Genomic DNA, 17,808 nt, shown 5'->3' on the forward strand with positions numbered 1-17,808 from the left:
AATCTTACATCATATCTTACAAATCACAAACGAAGCATATCTACCCCAGGTGGCACTAAAACCAAAAGAATTTCATTTCATTTTTCAAACCTCTTTTGCTTGATTCAAAATTTTTGTTACACCATATCATATTTTTCATAAATTAGCGGCAACAATCTAATGACTGGGAAATGAGCAAAGTAATAACACCATTAACCGATGAGGAGTATGAACACACAAAGAGTCTCATTCCAACATTGAAAGTTCAGTATTTAAAAGATGTCCTACGATCTATGGGATTGAGACAATATAAAACTAAAAAGGAATTAATCAATAGTTTGGTGACATATTTAGATCAAGGGCGTATTCATCAAGATCATGTTAGAGGTTTAGCCATGAGAACCTTGATAGTGAAAAAATTAAACAATGAAGAATTACCAAAGTATCATGATTTGTATAATGCAATCAATCAAGGTAAATTTGAACCACCCAGATTTTCAAATTCATATAGAGCTCCTTCACAGAATATACATGCAAATGATTCAGTGGCTAATGAAAGTCATAGATTATTTTTTATTGAGGATCCATTTTATAAGTTAGTAAGAAACGTTCATGGATCTCCTCAGGTTTGTCCACCATGTAATGGTAAAACTTATACAGATTTTAAATTCATTTTAACTGAAGAAGAAAATGCTGAATTAAAAAAAGATCCACTGATAAAATTATATTTACTTTGTGGAAAACAATCTAATCGAAAAGGTATTATTCAGAGAAGTTCTACTGATGTTCAGGTAGAATACCCAAGTCAAGTTGATGTTTGGGTTAATGGGGAAAGGGTGACCCAAAGTTTCAAAGGATTAAAAAATAGACCAGGTACCGGTAGTCCTGTCAATTTAACCAATTTAGTATTGAGACATCCAAAGTCAAATAGAATTCAATTTGTTTATGAAAAAACAACAGAAAATTTTTATATCTATTTATATCTTGTGAGAACAACTCCGATTGAGACTGTATTTAATCAAATAATCAATGCGCCAAAAATCAGTAGAAATCATGCTATTGGTCTCATAACAAAGGATGAAGATGAAGTTGATGGAATTGTTATGCGTGAAACTTCAATAAATTTAAAGGATCCTTTTTCATACTCCAGAATCAAATATCCTGTCAAAGCTATAAATTGTAATCATGTTCAATGTTTTGACGCTTATTACTTTTTAAATTCACAATTGCAACAGCCAACTTGGGAATGTCCAACTTGTTTAAAAACTTTGAAACTTAAAGATTTGGGGATTTGCGAATATTTTCACGAAATTTTGAGCAACACAGGTGATGAAGTGGAAAAGGTTCTTATTCAAAAAGATGGTAGTTGGAGACCAGTCGTTGGATCAGAAGAACCAAAGAAAATGAACCATGCCATAGCTAAAAATGATCCAGATGTTGTATTAATAATTGACTCAGATAGTGAAGATGACGATACACCAATTAATGGGAGAACAACAGAAACAGCTCAAGTCTCACCGGGTGCAAACCCAGCTGCTTCCACTTCTACAGCTAACCAACCAATTCAAGCACTTCCTTCACCTCCTTCACCTTCGACTCTCATGACCAGAGAAGATGAGCCATTGTCTTCGTTCACAACTCAGTCAAGACTAATTACCACGAGCCAACAGCAAAATCCACAACCTCAACAGCATCAGCAAAATGAGCAACAACAACTGCTTCCGCAAAATCAACAACAACAACTGCAACAACACCAACTGCAACAACACCAACAACAACTTCAACAGCAACAACAACAACAACTGCATCAACAACAACAACAACAACAACTGCATCAGCAAAATCAGCAACAACAACTGCATCAACTGCAACAACTGCAACTGCAACATCAGAATCAGCAACAGCAAAATCAGCAACGGCAAAATCAGCAACAGCAAAGTCAGCTACCCCATGTGCAACAACAATCAAATGGTATTGCTGGTGCATCCAATAATACATCTGTTGAAACTCAACAACAGACATCAAGTGTGAGGTCTGATGGTAATTTGAAAGCATGTAAAGTTTTCCGAAATACGTCCCAAACGACAAATACTCAAATACTGCGAGGTGAGCTAGAATTGTTGCAAAAACAACAAAGGTATTTACAGGTAAAACGGCAAATGTTATCACAAGATGAAGATGAAGATGAAGCAAGTAGAAATCGTTCCAATCAAGTAGAAACTCCAGTTAGTAGATCTCCTCAAATATCAGCACGAGATGTCACGGCAAGAGCCACCATATTAGAGAGTAGACCAGCTGGTTCAGATTCGCGACAAAATGCTATACCTATCAATACGACTCAGTCTTTGGTTGGAGATAAGGTCTCAAACATAAATGGCTCTGATCGTACCAATGGTGCTCATGCAGGGCAAATGAGATTAGTGAATGTGTCAAATGAAACTAATAATACTCAAAACAGATCGGTTCAAACTTCACTTGATACACGAAATGCTTCTAATTACAACCATCGAGCAGCTTTATACAACTCATCAGCTCATTCTCAGCAGCAGCAGCCATTAACTCGCCGTATTTCCTTGGATTCAGATAATCAACTAAGTCATCAAAATCGGCCCAAACTTACATTGACTCAAAATCAGCAACAACAATTTGAAAAACAACAAAATCAACAGCAAAGTAATCATCAACTGAATTTTCATCAACAGAATCATCATCAGCAAAATCATCATCAGCAAGATCATCATCAGCAAATTCGTTTTCAGCAAAATCATAATCAAAATAACCAACTGCAAATCAATCAGCAAAACCATCTACTGATGCATCAGTCAATTCTTCAACAGCAAAAACAACAAAATCAAAATCACAATCAACAAAATCAAAATCAACAAAATCAAAATCAAAATCAACTACAACATCAAATTCAGCAACAAAGACATCAACAAGTGAATGATAAACACCAACCCACGGTGCTGCTGCCTAATTCTCAGAGTGATGTACAACTGGTATTGCATCAACAAAACACTCAACAAAATGGTGTTCGAAAACAAGCTTCCCACAGATATATGTCAGGTCGAGACTATGTGCTGATAAATCAATTAAATCAAACGACAAATGAAGGGCCCGAAAATATTGACCCTCATGCTACGAATACATCGGGTTATACAACTAGCACTGCTACTTCGTCTCAAGTTCTATTGGCACCAAGCGGTAAGAATTCATCTACCATTACAAGTTCAACAACTACCTCGATTAATCCGTCAGTGATTTCACAAGTATCTAGAAACACACCAAATCTGTCAGGTATTGCACGACAAAATCGTCCACAAGGCACTCTCAACGTCTTGGATTTACGTATTGATGTGAATCATCAGCCACAGTCTTCCCAACTTAGCGGAAAAATTTCACTGCCAAGAACACAAATAACGACTCCTTCTGATTTTGGAGGTAGGTCTTCCAATGGTGCCTTAAGGAGCAACGGAATAACAGTTCCGAATCATAATTCGAATTTGCAAAGCGTTCAAAATATTGGTTTTACTTCAAGTTCAAACGGAAACACCAGCAGACCAACGTATAACAATTCTGGACCGGTTCATTCAAATCCTAATTTGAGAAGGAATGCAGAATTAACAGCTAACTTATCTGATGCAATAGATCGGAATGAAAGAGCACAACTTTTTTTGGACCAGAGTAAATATGATAGGCAAGAATTACTCAAGTTATCGGAACAATTTGATTTGGAATCAATTGCCATGAAGGACGCCCTAATGCAAAGGTTAAAAGATGAACCGAAGAATGTCATTGATTTTCATCTTCTTCAATTTCAGAGAGAAAGGGAAAATATTAAAACCAAATTTATCAATTCCTTCTTGGAAACTTCGGCCATGGCAAACAGATTGAAATTATTTTCAAAGTTCCAAAGGAGTCGTAATCAAGAACTCAATCATCAGAATGCTCCAATGTCTGAACAAACTTCAGAAAATGTGAACACTCAAACGAACCGTATGTTAACAAGCCAGAGGTCTCCTTCGACTGCCAACGCGGAAACTGGGCCCGCTGCCCAAAATTCAGTTAATTCAGGTGCTCGTATCATTGAGTCCAGTGCAGACATTCTTGGTATTTTCAAAACTAGTACTGGCGGCTCACAAGATAATAATCCAGGAGATGGAAATGTTCCAAAACAAACTGTAGCGGAAAAATCCTTCGATTCGAATACTCAAACGGCAGCTTTCGCTCCCACGACTCAACCTTCAAATTCACCATTGACACAAGGTGGAAGTAGAGTCCAATCATTAGCCACAGTTCCTGCATCTAGAAACCCTAATAGTTCTGATGTATCCTTAAATAGAGTAGCCGTGTCTAAACTTTTAAAGCAACTGAGTAGTAACTCAAATTTGCCCAATCGTGGCGATGCAATAAATCGGGTGTTGAATCAAAATGAGACAAATCATGGTTTTGCTAGGTCTGCAACTTTTCAGTCAAATAACAATAGGCACAATTCAACGGAAAATCTTGTAACAACAAGCCAAAATGGTTCACATACGAGTGTTAATTTAATGAGTTCAAATGAAAGTACTCGACCATCGATCCCATCTCAGGTGAAGTCTAATGAGACTTCAAGAATCGTCAATAATCAACCTACCGAACAAGCTACTGATTCATTTACAATCAATATTTCAAAAGATTTTCCACCTATACCGCCAGACAAAAGGTCTAAAGATTCGACTATTTTTGAGAAAAATATTGATTCCAAAGGACCTAAAAAACCTCAAGTTGAAGAAAAATTATCACTTTTTGATCACGCCAGTCCACCACCATATAAAAAGCAAAAAATATCAATATTAGACTTAGATACTGCTCATGAAAGTTTTAAGGAATTTTCGTTTACGAAAGAAATCTCACCTATGAATGACAAGATTCAAAATCTTCAATTAGAATCAAAATGGTTAGAAGAATTCACAGAAAATGAGAAAAGAATTGAGGAAAGATTTAGATCAGGAACAAACAAGGATCCTATCGTTATTGATGAAGATAATTGAGGGAAAAATACTTCTACAAATTATATAGCATATGGAGTTGTAAAAATTATTTGCATAAACATCCCGAACTGATGTAGATTTTGTCTCTCATAAATGACAAAAACCGGAGTAGACTACCACAATTCTTTGTCAAGTAAAAATACCTTTTACATAGGACTTGGACCTAAATAATCTTCCTTTATACTTCCAATAGCATAGATTTCATTCACATCTGTTCTTGTTCCCACAATCTTTAACCTCACTTTTGAGCCTTTCTCTATATTTTCATCTGGACTTGAATAAGCAGGTGGATTTGCCGATGGGTTAAATTTCATATCACTCGGTATTAGATGTGTACTAACAAACACTGACAAAGGCCCCACATCTGCAAAAAATCCCATTTTATTCACAGTTGTTACAACGGCATCAACTACTTCCCCTTTAAAAGGTTTCCACACTACTGCTCTGTATTTTACTTCAAATTCTGCCATTCCTGAACTAGGTATTATTCTTCCTTTCCCTACATCTATATTCATTGAATCTAGGACACATACTATGTATCCAAATTGACCAGTACATGTCCCCTCTACATCACTTAACAATTTGTCACGTAGATACTGATCCATTTGTGGTCCAAAGAATGATGGATGTAATGTTATATTTAATGATAGATCTTTCAAGAAAAACATGATATGTGAAAATTTATAGGCTGTGCTTTGAAGTTATGGTTAGATCGAAATATTTACTAATGAGGGTCAGTATGTGATTATGAAGCTTATGGGATAAATAAATATTGAAATGAGTGACTTTTACTTATGCTGTGATAATAATACAAAAATGGTGAAAAAAAAACAAAAAGACTATACTCAAAACTAATCTTTCACGAGATGATGAAACTGAAAATGATTATGCGAGATGGTGATATGATTACTCGCAAATGTAGTCGATTTGTTCCACAATTCTTTTCTTTATTCTATTATGTTATAATCATTTTGAAAAAAAAGTTTCGAGATTTGAAAAATAAATTGTAATCGCACGACTACGACTGAATATATACGAAATGTATATGGTAAATTTTTTTTCGAATATCATGAAACATTCCAACAAACAAGCTTGATATTTCATCTCACCTCATATGTCTCAAAGAATAGGTAATTCAGTACTGGCCCTAACAAGAGTATGGCATCACGTTGATGTAGCGGCAGACGATAGAACATTGGGTAGATTAGCCTCACAAATTGCAATTACTTTACAAGGAAAACATAAACCAACATTTACACCAAATCGAGATCATGGAGATTATGTAGTTGTTACAAACTGTGCACATTTAAAAATAACTGGTAACAAATTGAAAGATAAAACTTATTGGCATCATACTTCAAGACCTGGTACTTTAAACTTAATACCTATGGAAAGAATGATTACAAATAAAGGATATGGAGAAGTTTTGAAAAGAGCTGTAAAAGGAATGATACCGAAAAATAAACATAGATTAGTAAGAATGGATAGATTGAAATTATTTGATGGTGATGAGCATCCTTATAAAGACAATCTAATAGCTTTTGCCGATGAGATTAAAGATATGAAGGAGAAATTGGCAAAGTTGGAAATTAACGAAGCCAAAAGATCGGAACTTAGAGCCAAATATTTAGCTAACTGATTTTTATTAACTTAACGAACTTACATACTTGTAAATAATTTAATGACGATATAATGTTTGTACTTTTTTCTTTTTTGGAAAAAAATTGTCTATTTGTAATTATTTTTCTATATTAATACATGATGAACTATTAACCATTTTTTATGCACGAATACTTACACCAGAACTTTCAGTATATAATCTAGGTGTTATATTCATTGCCATTAATTCCTGGAATAACAACTTGGCAGCATAAGGAATATTGATTTGATAAATATTTGTTTTATTTTTACATGAACGACACTCGAATTGATTTTTCTTCAAATTCGCAATAACTGACATTAATCCACACATACCACATACATGAACCTTAAATGCATCTGAGGCTTCCATTAACCTTTCTTTAAGGAATCCGGCTGCACCATGAGCTATCATACAATCTCTTTCCATTTCTCCAAAACGTAAACCACCGTCTCTAGATCTACCTTCAACTGGTTGTCTTGTAAGAACTTGAACTGGACCCCTTGCTCTTGCATGAATCTTATCATCAACCATATGTCTTAATCTTTGATAATATGTAGGACCAAAAAATACTTGAGCCATTAATTTTTTACCAGTGTGACCATTATACATGACTTCGAAACCTCTCGATTGATATCCGTGGTCTCTTAATAATTTAGAAATAGCTTCTGCTGTAACCTCTGTGAATGGCGAGGCATCACCTTCAAGTCCAGATAATGATGAAACTTTTGATAACAAACATTCGATTAAATGCGCAACTGTCATACGAGATGGAATAGCATGTGGATTGATAATTAAATCTGGAACAATTCCTTGTGATGTAAAAGGCATATCTTCATGTCTATATGTTACACCAATAGTACCTTTTTGACCATGTCTAGAAGCAAATTTATCACCAATTTGTGGGACTTTTGTAGTTCTCATTCTGACCTTGACGAATTTAGCACCATCTCCATTTGTCGTTAACAACACTTGATCAACAATACCGGACTCTGTACTTCTTAATGGTGTTGAAGCATCTCTTTTAGTATGATATTGTGTTCTTTGACCCAATTCTTCTGTGTCAGGTGGAATTGGTGTTGTTTTACCTATAATGATATCTTCACCACTTACTCTAATACCTGGTGCAATTAGTCCGTCATCATCCAATTTTTCATAAGTACCATGTTTTAATCTTAAAGTATCTGATCTTGAAGGTTTTTCAAAAGTTTCCAAAGCTTTCATACCTTGTCTTTTTTCTAAATCCATATAAGATCTAAAAAATAATGATCTAAAAAGACCACGATCTATTGATGATTGATTCATAATCATAGAATCTTCTTGATTGTAACCTGAATAACATGCAATTGCTACAATGGCATTTTGACCTGCTGGTAATTCTCTAAATTTCAAATGTTCCATTGCTCTTGTTGTGGCTAATGGTTTTTGTGGATAATATAAAATATTAGCCATTGTATCCATTCTCACTGAATAATTGGTCAAGAAAACACCCATAGCTTGTTTACCCATCGCTGATTGATATGTATTACGTGGAGATTGATTATGATCTGGGAAAGGAATGATAGATGCTGCAACACCTAATATCATTGAAGGATGAATTTCACAATGTGTAAATGTATGAGTATTACTACTACTAGTAGGTTTAATTCTTTTAGCTGGATCTAGTTCTTGTTCTTCCATTTGCAAATCTTGTTGTTGTGTTTCTGTTAATGAACTTTTTGAGGCTTCTAAATCATCAGGAGTCATTGCAATCATAATAGTTTCCTCTTCTTCTGCATCAACATATTCTACAATACCTTCTTTCACTAATGAAGACCAAGTATACTTAGATTCATCTTCATCAGCACCATCAAATAATGATCTTGCTAATTGATTCACATGTTCTTTTTGTAATTTCATATCACCTTTAGTTTCAGAATCCTCTTGATCATCAACTATAAATAATGGACGATAAACTCTACCAGCATCAGTAAATATTTTGAATTCTTTTTCTCTTATATCTCTAATGATAGACACTTCTGGTGATATGTCACCATTTCTTCTTAAATCACGCATATAATCAACTAATGAAGCTGGATCTCTATTTACACCTACCCATACACCATTAACAAACACTCTTGTTGCATCTGGAGAATTTGAAGGAACATAATCTTCTAAAGGTTCTAAACCCCAATCGTTTAAGAATGATAATATTGGTTCAGAAGGAGTACCAACAGATATACAAGACATTAATGATAAATTCTTCACTAAACCACACGCTTGACCTTCTGGAGTTTCTGCAGGACAAACTAAACCCCAATGAGTATTATGTAATTGTCTTGGTTTGGCAATTTTACCATCTCTTCCGATAGGTGTATTTGTTCTTCTTAAATGTGATAATGTTGATGAATAAGTATAACGATTTAAAACTTGTGAAACACCTGCTCTTGAACTCATGGCTTTCTTTTGTTCCCCCCAATTACCTGTTGCTAAAGAATATCTTAATCCGTCAGTTATAGTTTGTGATTTTACAGCCAAAGTCAAATTGAATTCTTTGTCATTTTCAACACATCTTTGCATATAATTGTATATATCTTTTGTTAATTTTTTGAATAATATTCTAAATAAATTGGCTAATAAAGGTCCTGCTAAATCTAGCCTTTTCTTACCAAAATGATCCCTGTCATCTGGTTCTTTTCTTTCTAATGCACATAATAATAATCTATTGACCATGTAACCTAAAAAGAATGCTTTTCTTGTTTCGAAACCTTCTTCTTGAGTAATGTTTGGTAATAATTCCTTTTGTAAAATATCTTTTGCATATTGTATACGTTTTTCTCTTCGTATACCAAGAACACCTCTTCTACCTATGAAATCAAGAGCAACTTCTCTTTCCTGTATAACGAACCCTTCTTCAACACATGGTTTTAACATTTCCAACATTTGCCAATCATTTTGATCATAACATATATGCTCCAAGATATCACCATCAGGTACAACACCTAAAGCTCTGAACACTATCACTATAGGTATATCTTCTTTTATATATGGTAATGTTGCCTTTATTGTTCTTCCTGAAACTCCTTTTTCATCACGACCGTATAATTTTATTTGCATAGATGATATTAATCTTGAACCTTTTTCTAAAGCTGATCTTATTTCCGCCACATGAGATATTGGAGATGGTGCAGCTTTTTTAAATACTTGAACAATATTTGCCGCACTCCTTTCTTGTGCAATTAAAACTTTTTCTGAACCATTTATAACAAAATAACCTCCCATATCATAAGGACATTCTTTTAATTCATAAAATTCATGTTCTCCCAAATCTCTCAACATACAAAATTTTGATCTCAACATAATTGGAACTTTTCCCAAAAATACATGTCGATCTGAATCTTCTCCCTTAATATCTTCTTCTATCCATTCTAATTCGTTATTATCTTTTCTTTTGTTATCATCAGATGTAAATGTTTTTTTGGTCATGTCAACATAAAGTGGGGATGAATAAGTTAAGTTACGTAGTCTTGCTTCTTGAGGAAACATTGGATGAGTTGTACCATCACCTTCAGTTTGACTTGGTTTAGATATATATATTTTACCAAACGATATTTCAAATCTTTTATTCTTATGATCTTCAACTGAAGTATGTTGTGCGGGTTGATCCAATATCAAATGAGAATCTTCCCATACTAACTCTTGAATTGTTGATTCTATAAATTCATCAAATGAATCTAATTGTTGTGATACTAAACCTTTTTCCAGAAAAAATGATGAAATTACTGTCCAACAATCTTCTGGTTGAATCGATCTATCATCATCATCGTATCTATACGGATCATCCATAAGTTGATCTTGTGACATTATGAATCTCGATGTTTGTTGGTAAGGTTGATAAAGGTAGGAATGAATGAAGGCAAAGGTTGTATGCTTTATTTATTGTCTTACTTCGTTAATCTGTTTATATTTTTTTTTTTTTCACTGCATTAGAATATTTCAGATTGAGCGTTTTACACTACCACAGTTAAGTTAGACATATTGAAAAATTTTTGGAACTTTATTAAACAAATAACCTATCTGATAAAAGAATATAGCTTCATCCAAGTGTATCATAAATGTCCTCAATAACGAGGATAAGTACAAGATCTGTACACCATAAGTTGACACCATCAAAATATCCTAAAGTCAATGCATCACAAGTAGAAATCAATCCACCAAAATATGGTTTTAGAAAAATAAGGCCGCCTATATTAGCTCAATCACCAACAAAAACTTTATTCCCCAATTCAGAGTTAGCTAAATTATATGTTGAAAATGGCAAACCTATCCCAAATAGATTCATGAGTCAAATTGATTCCGAGAAAGCACATGCAGAATTTGAAAAGTTTCAAGAGAATTTAGCAATGGATGAACCTCATTTCACTAAAGGTAAAAATGAAATATATTTACCAGGAGGTAGAATATGTCTATTAAGACCGAATGCAAAACATACACCTTACCAAGCCAAATTTTTGGTTCCCAAATCAATGAATAAAATGGATTTAAGAGATTATTTGTGGAATATATATGGATTAAGAGCTCTTAATGTAACAGTACAATTACAACCTGCCACTTGGAAAAGAGGTCCACAAGACTTAGGTCGTTATAGAATCCCACAACTCAAAAAAATGACAATAGATATGGCTGAACCATTTGTATGGCCAGAAGTACCTCAAACAAAGATTTCGGAGTTAAAACAACAAATGGATGAAAGTGAAAAAATCGTTAAACACAATATTGCAGATGGAAGTGATAAGAATAAGACCTTGGATGTTTATAATGGAATGTTTAAAGGAAACCCTAAACCAAAAAAATTTATACCTAAACAAATTCAGAAATCAAATTTCAATTCCATAAAAGCAATTAATAAAGGTTTAAATTCTGCAAGTAAAAGAAACCAAGTTTCAAATTATTTGGGATTATAAAATCATGTAAATAGATGAATGAAATGAATTAATGTATCTTTAAAAACTGTAATTAAAATAAACTAAAATTTCAATTAAAACAGGGTATCAATAACTATAAAAAATTAGATATAAACTATACAAATTCCACTACCAGAGAGAACAAAAATTAGAATAAAATTCAATCAAATCCACTTAAAAAGTTGTAAAAAAACCAACCACCCAAAAATTTATAATAAACAGCCAAAGAACCTTACCAAAAATAACCTTTTCGTTTATGAACTTCAGTAGTTGAAGTCTCCGTAACTGACGAATCTCCTTTTATTTCGTTTTTTTCATTACTATCAATGATATCAAATTCTTCATTCAAACTCTTGTCATTAACAACTTTATTAACTTCATTTGTTGATTCTCCATTATTTCCTGTGAATCTATTCTTCATATTCATGACCATTAAAAATGAACTATCTAAATAACTAGAAAAATCATTTGATGAACTAGTAGTAGCATTACTAGATCCACCAACATTTGCAAAATTAAATCCAATTAAATCTTGTAATTTTAAAACTGATCCTAATTTTGTAAAATTTCTTAAATCAAAAGGATTTAAAACAAAATTTCTAATAAGATCAATATTTTTTTCAATCCAAGGTTTTAAAAATTTAAAAAATAATAATCCTGAACCAGTATTTGTAAATTCTTGCCATTCTTTAGTTTGATCAAAATTTATATTTTCATTTATTTCATTAACTCTAATATTTGTACTAATCATTGGTAAAATTAACCATATATTAAAAATTAATTTTATAATTGTATAACCTGGAATAATTGTAATTATGAATAAAAAATTTTCAAAAAATTGTAAAAAACCTTGAATAATCCAATAAATAAACCATTTTTGTAAATTAATTAATTGTAATTGTAAAATTTTTTCATCATTTTCATTTAAATTTTTATTTGATGATGAATAAATTAAATTTAATGGAACTGTAATACCTTTAATTTTGAAATTTTGTGATGATATAGAATTTGTGATTCTTGTATAATCCTCAAATGCTTTACATGATGCTATAACTGGATAAACTATTGAGATTAATACGCTTGAAGTTTGTTAATATTTGTGTATTTTTTTTGGTTTACTTACTTATCTTAGAAATCGTGGGGCAAAAAATGACTTTTATTTTGTGATAAGAAGTTCCTTATAGTAACATACTTTAAGATTGAAAATATTCCAATCATGGTTAATATGAATTATCAAATTGAGTTAGTTGTATAAATTGTATGATAATTTCTGAATGGAAAGTAAATGTTTGAGCTTTAGTTGTAAAATAAATGATATAATAAAGCATGTAAAACTTTATCTCTCTGTTATATCTAATATTATATCTCTGCAGTATAAATTAAAAATCCCGTTTTTCATTAATTTACTACCAAATGATTTATTATTTAACATCGGATAAATAGCGTAATAAGTAGTGTATTATAGTCCAAACTAGTAACGGTAGATAAGATAAGATAAGAAGAAATCACAGGTATCACTAGATTTGAAAATTAAACAAACTGATATAAAAGAACAAACCTGAAATAAAAAATCAAATTTATAAAGAATATATTAATGTCTATACAACTATATCGAACAAAAATAATTTAAAAGAGTACCTCCAAGATCTTAAAAATAAGTAAAACTGATATACATCAAACACAGTTTCAAACATTGAAACCTCTTTTTTGTAATTCTTTTACATTCCAATCCCAAGTTTCTTCACCATATTTCAAATTACTTGCATTTTTACTTGGTTTTTCAACAACACCACCAGTAACAAAATATTCACCATTATCTTTCTTAAGATTTAATTCAGGTGACATACAAGCTTTTAAAGTAGCTAAAGCACCTTCTTCATTTGAAACTCCCATTACTTTATCACTAATAGCAAATACTGCATTAGCTGCATATTTAACAATTGGAAGTTCTCTCCAATGATTATATAATTCAGTACCTAAAATAATACCTGGATGAACTGCAATTGATAAAATTTCTGGTTCTTTAACTGCCAATTGTTTTACAAGTTGAATTTCTGAAGTTTTGGCAATACCATATCTTACCCAAGTATATATTGAATTAGGGAAACAATTTAATTTATTTTGTTCTGGTTTGAAATGTTTATATGAAGCAAAATTATGACCAATTGAACTTAATAATACAATTCTTGGAGTAATACCAGATTTTGATTCCTTTTTCAAATATGGTAAAAGTTCTAAAATTAATAAAAAATGAGCAACAAAATTAACTTGATATTGAATTTCATAATCATCTTTTGTAACTTTATATGGAACTCCCATAATACCTGCATTACCAATTAAAATATCTAATTTTGATTCCTTTTCACTAAAAGCTTTAACAGCTTGAGGTATAGATGATAAATCTAAAAGATCAATATGAATATAATGTAATTCACCAACTGGATGAATTTTATCTAATTTTGAATTTCTTAATTCTGCTTCCTTTTTAATATCTTCAAAAGCTTTTAAAACTTTTGATTCAGTTCTACCTGCCATATAAATTATATAACCATGTAAATATAAATGTAATACGGTATACCAACCAATACCAGTATTACCACCAGTAATTAAAACAACTCTTCTATCTTCTTTTGGATCATAATATGGAGCTGTTTCTGGATTGAAAAATTTAGATCTATTTGGAGACATTGCTGACGTTTAGATTTAGATTCAAAGATGTGATGGGATAAAATATTTTGATTTGTAGATGAAATTGAAATAGCAATTTTTGATAAATATCAATTGATGATTATTTGATGATTTATATAATTTTTCTTTATCTTAATTCAGTAATTAAGTTTGTTTTTCAGGAGATAATGAATTTATTGAAAATTAAAGTTATTATTGATGATAATAATTATTATATTTTTCAAAATCTTAATACCTTTTTCGCAGTAATATATATATTCATTTAACTCCAACAGAATATGTAATTGGGTTTATATAAATATTCAAAAAAGTCTCTCATTAAATTAATTTCTTTAGTTCATTGATCACGTAATAAATGAGAAGATGTGAGTTGTATATAATTTGCTTTACCTAAGGTACATATTTCCTAAAAAATATAAAGAAAAATAAGCCACTTAAGTTTGAAAAGTTAAATTATTAATAATTATTATGACGGATAATTCAATTTTGTTGTTTGCTTCCTTTGATAGGAAATATCTTATCACATGACTATCACATATTAAAAATATTAACGGATATATCTACTTGCAGCTCGGAACGGCTGATATTTGGATATCAATTTCTGATGCATAAATCTATTAGATTGAACTTCACTATCCGTTCTTGTTCACTAACCGTTCTTGAGCTATATTACATGATATAAATTTGGGAGTTTTAAAATTAAATTTCGTGAACGTTTGTAATCAACATTTTACTGATCAAGTCTAGACACAAGAATGGTCAAAGTCAATTCAGTGTAAAACTAGACTTAACTATTTAATATGTATCAAGGGAAAGCAGACAAGACGTGCAGACAGGGAGTTTCCACTTTTGTCAGACCTTTCGTGTGTTTAACTCGTTTTTAATAATCAGGTCTAAATTAATTAAAGTTTGAATAATTGCTCTATGGGGTAAAAAATGAAAGGCATAATAACTTTATTTAAATTGAGAGAATGTAGCACATTCAAGGTTCAAATATCTACTTTTAATAGGTTAAACTCTATAACTTCATTTTTTATTTTAGGTTTGTTGACAAAAAAGCGTAATTTATTTTCAGGTTTTTTTGCATTCAATTTTGAAACAAATATTTTGAACATGTTGAATCAAATTCGAATCAGAATTTCAAAACAAATGATTATGAAGAATTTTTCACCTTTCAATTCGGCCTGAAATGAAGAAACAGACATCCGTACCTACATAACATCCGCCCCTAATTTTAAAAAATTGAAAATCAACAATACTAAATCAACCCAACTTTGGCTTGTAGGATGTTTTTTTAGAAATAAAATGTTACTTTAAAGCTAAATAATATCTTTAAATTATTGTAGATATTTATTAATAGTAAATATAAATTTAAACCCCTTCTCAGCCTTCCCTTCAGACATCGTTTTCGGTATGTTTCAAAAATTAAAATTTTCATTCAATCGCATTTATAGTGAGACAAACCATAGCTGAAGTAGTGATTAACCAATTCTTCTTTTTTTATAAATAGACTTGAAAATTGAATTTTTTTCAACTCCATTGACAATTTCAAAAATCACATCTAAATCATAGTTTGTTAAAATTGCATCGATATTAGTATCAAGATTTAAAAGTAATTTCCTTAATCGACTCGCACCTCTTGGTTTATCCTTTGAAGTTACTTCTCTCAAGTTTAAATCTTTCAAATTAATACATTTATATAAAGACAAACAATTTAAATTTTCAATATTATTGTTTGACAAATTTAAATGCGTTAAGCAGAATGGGAACTCTTGAGAACTCAACATTGAGTAAGTTATTTGATTATTTTGCAAATCTAATTTCTTTAAATTATCAAACTTATAAATATTTCCTTGAACGTTTTCCAATTTTAAATTATTGATTATTAATTCCTCTAATGAATTGGGAAAATGATCAAAATCCAATGATTTGACACGTAAATTTAACATCTTCAATTTGGTCAAATTTTCACATTTAAATGAAACTTGAAAAGATAAAATTCTTTCATAAGGATCATAACCATCAAACCTGGACTTTTTCAAAATTAAGTTTTGCAAATTGGGTGTATCGAAACATACATTTTCTTTTACATTAGCTAAAATTTCCAATGGATCAAGTAGGTATAGACCAGAGCCACATGAGCAATAATTGTTTGACATATCCAACACCTTCAAAGATTTTAATTGGTTCAAATTTGAATCTAAACAATTAAACCATACGTCATTGTTGGTAAATTTAATCCGCTCCAGCTCAGGAAAATCGACATGACCTTCAGCTACAACTCGGCAATTTGTTATGATGATCTCGGACATTTTCTTTGGTAAACTGACTAAAAGCTCGTCTAGCTCAAGATGTCCGATACTATTTAATTCCAAAATATCAAGTGTCTTCCTAATCACCATAATATCTCCTACTTCTAGACTCTGCATAGTATCGCAAATCTTCAAATTCTTCAAATTTCTAGGGAACCTAAACCTACCATCTATATGAACCTGCCGACTTGCTATATAGTCAAATCGTTCTTCGTCTAATAACTTGTTTATTTTACCAGGATGGAAATTGTTGACGAAATTGAAAGTTTTCAATGAATCGGGAAACGATGTAACACCTAAATCATAAAGTTCAGGACAGCAAGATATATGGAGTAATTTTAGATTATAATACTTGGATAAATCACCTAAAGTTTTAAAATCACAAGAGTAAAGTGCTAGATTTTTGATAGATAATGGGAGCTGAAGATTATCCAATGTACTCATCTTGTGAAGATATTTGCAATCAAATGATTCGAGATGATGTAACTCACTTATATTCAATTCAATATTGTAACCTTCATTTAACGTTAGCTGCTTCAAAGATTTTGGAAAAGAAACTGTGAATATATTCAAATGTGATGTTGTCAATGATTGCAAGAAGGTACTTTCCACAAAACTTAGGAATGATTTAATTTCATCTTTTTTAAAATACCCAACAAAAGGTTCTAAATATTGATTCAAGTGTACGCCAACAATATAAACTTTATCTGAGATCGAGACTAGATCAGTAAATCTAGTAGTTTTCAAAATCTTTACCTCATAATTGACTAATCTGAAATTTGGCTCATTTATTAATTGATTGATTTGTTTCACATTCCCAATGATTGTTGAAGGTATAAACTTAAACTGTTGATGAAGATTTATTAACGTTTCAATTGAATTTTTGTAATTATTTATTTCATATTTTGGATATTTTCGTTCTAAAGCGATATGTTGTAAACCTGGAATATATAATAAGCTTTTGATTGTAGATCTATCTTTGATGTTACTAAAAATTAATGATAGTATTTCCTTGGGTAATTTGAGAAATACTTCCATCTGAGTGGTGAGTCTTGATTATCTTGATATGAATTGATGGATAATTTTGGTTGCCACTTTTTTGAAAATCAAAATTATTTAGACGTGATTTTCTGGCTACCATATGGCGTTTCAAATTGGTTTCGTCTAAATTTATCTTTTAGGTTAGTTTGACATTTAGTATGTATCACTTCCGG

General features: G+C 31.3%; 8 protein-coding genes across 8 annotated transcripts; 3 read left to right on the plus strand and 5 right to left on the minus strand. All coding sequences in view use genetic code 12, as the record gives it.

Annotated features, from left to right (window-relative positions):
* Positions 1-170: 170 nt before the first annotated feature.
* On the plus strand, positions 171-5,012 carry SIZ1 (SUMO ligase; the record flags this gene model as incomplete). Its single annotated transcript, XM_051760924.1, has 1 exon — positions 171-5,012. The coding sequence occupies one exon, from the start codon at positions 171-173 to the stop codon at positions 5,010-5,012; it is 4,842 nt and encodes a 1,613-aa protein (XP_051616578.1).
* Positions 5,013-5,158: 146 nt separating this feature from the next.
* On the minus strand, positions 5,159-5,680 carry RPB7 (DNA-directed RNA polymerase II subunit; the record flags this gene model as incomplete). Its single annotated transcript, XM_051760925.1, has 1 exon — positions 5,159-5,680. The coding sequence occupies one exon, from the start codon at positions 5,678-5,680 to the stop codon at positions 5,159-5,161; it is 522 nt and encodes a 173-aa protein (XP_051616579.1).
* A 446-nt stretch (positions 5,681-6,126) lies between these two features.
* Positions 6,127-6,651, plus strand: KGF55_000635 (mitochondrial 54S ribosomal protein uL13m; the record flags this gene model as incomplete). The annotated part of the gene is made up of 1 exon (XM_051760926.1): positions 6,127-6,651. One exon carries the CDS (start codon positions 6,127-6,129, stop codon positions 6,649-6,651), a length of 525 nt encoding a protein of 174 aa, XP_051616580.1.
* Positions 6,652-6,792: 141 nt separating this feature from the next.
* Positions 6,793-10,494, minus strand: KGF55_000636 (DNA-directed RNA polymerase II subunit RPB2; the record flags this gene model as incomplete). The annotated part of the gene is made up of 1 exon (XM_051760927.1): positions 6,793-10,494. The coding sequence occupies one exon, from the start codon at positions 10,492-10,494 to the stop codon at positions 6,793-6,795; it is 3,702 nt and encodes a 1,233-aa protein (XP_051616581.1).
* A 251-nt stretch (positions 10,495-10,745) lies between these two features.
* MRP20 (mitochondrial 54S ribosomal protein uL23m) lies at positions 10,746-11,594 on the plus strand (the record flags this gene model as incomplete). Its single annotated transcript, XM_051760929.1, has 1 exon — positions 10,746-11,594. The coding sequence occupies one exon, from the start codon at positions 10,746-10,748 to the stop codon at positions 11,592-11,594; it is 849 nt and encodes a 282-aa protein (XP_051616582.1).
* Positions 11,595-11,826: 232 nt separating this feature from the next.
* Positions 11,827-12,812, minus strand: KGF55_000638 (uncharacterized protein; the record flags this gene model as incomplete). The annotated part of the gene is made up of 2 exons (XM_051760930.1): positions 11,827-12,610; positions 12,787-12,812. 2 exons carry the CDS (start codon positions 12,810-12,812, stop codon positions 11,827-11,829), a joined length of 810 nt encoding a protein of 269 aa, XP_051616583.1.
* A 468-nt stretch (positions 12,813-13,280) lies between these two features.
* On the minus strand, positions 13,281-14,282 carry KGF55_000639 (uncharacterized protein; the record flags this gene model as incomplete). Its single annotated transcript, XM_051760931.1, has 1 exon — positions 13,281-14,282. One exon carries the CDS (start codon positions 14,280-14,282, stop codon positions 13,281-13,283), a length of 1,002 nt encoding a protein of 333 aa, XP_051616584.1.
* Positions 14,283-15,763: 1,481 nt separating this feature from the next.
* FGR38 (Fgr38p) lies at positions 15,764-17,632 on the minus strand (the record flags this gene model as incomplete). Its single annotated transcript, XM_051760932.1, has 1 exon — positions 15,764-17,632. The coding sequence occupies one exon, from the start codon at positions 17,630-17,632 to the stop codon at positions 15,764-15,766; it is 1,869 nt and encodes a 622-aa protein (XP_051616585.1).
* Positions 17,633-17,808: the final 176 nt, after the last annotated feature.

This window comes from Candida pseudojiufengensis, assembly GCF_024610245.1.
Source record: "Candida pseudojiufengensis strain CBS 10847 chromosome Unknown scaffold3, whole genome shotgun sequence".
Lineage (NCBI taxonomy): Eukaryota > Fungi > Ascomycota > Pichiomycetes > Serinales > Debaryomycetaceae > Lodderomyces > Lodderomyces pseudojiufengensis.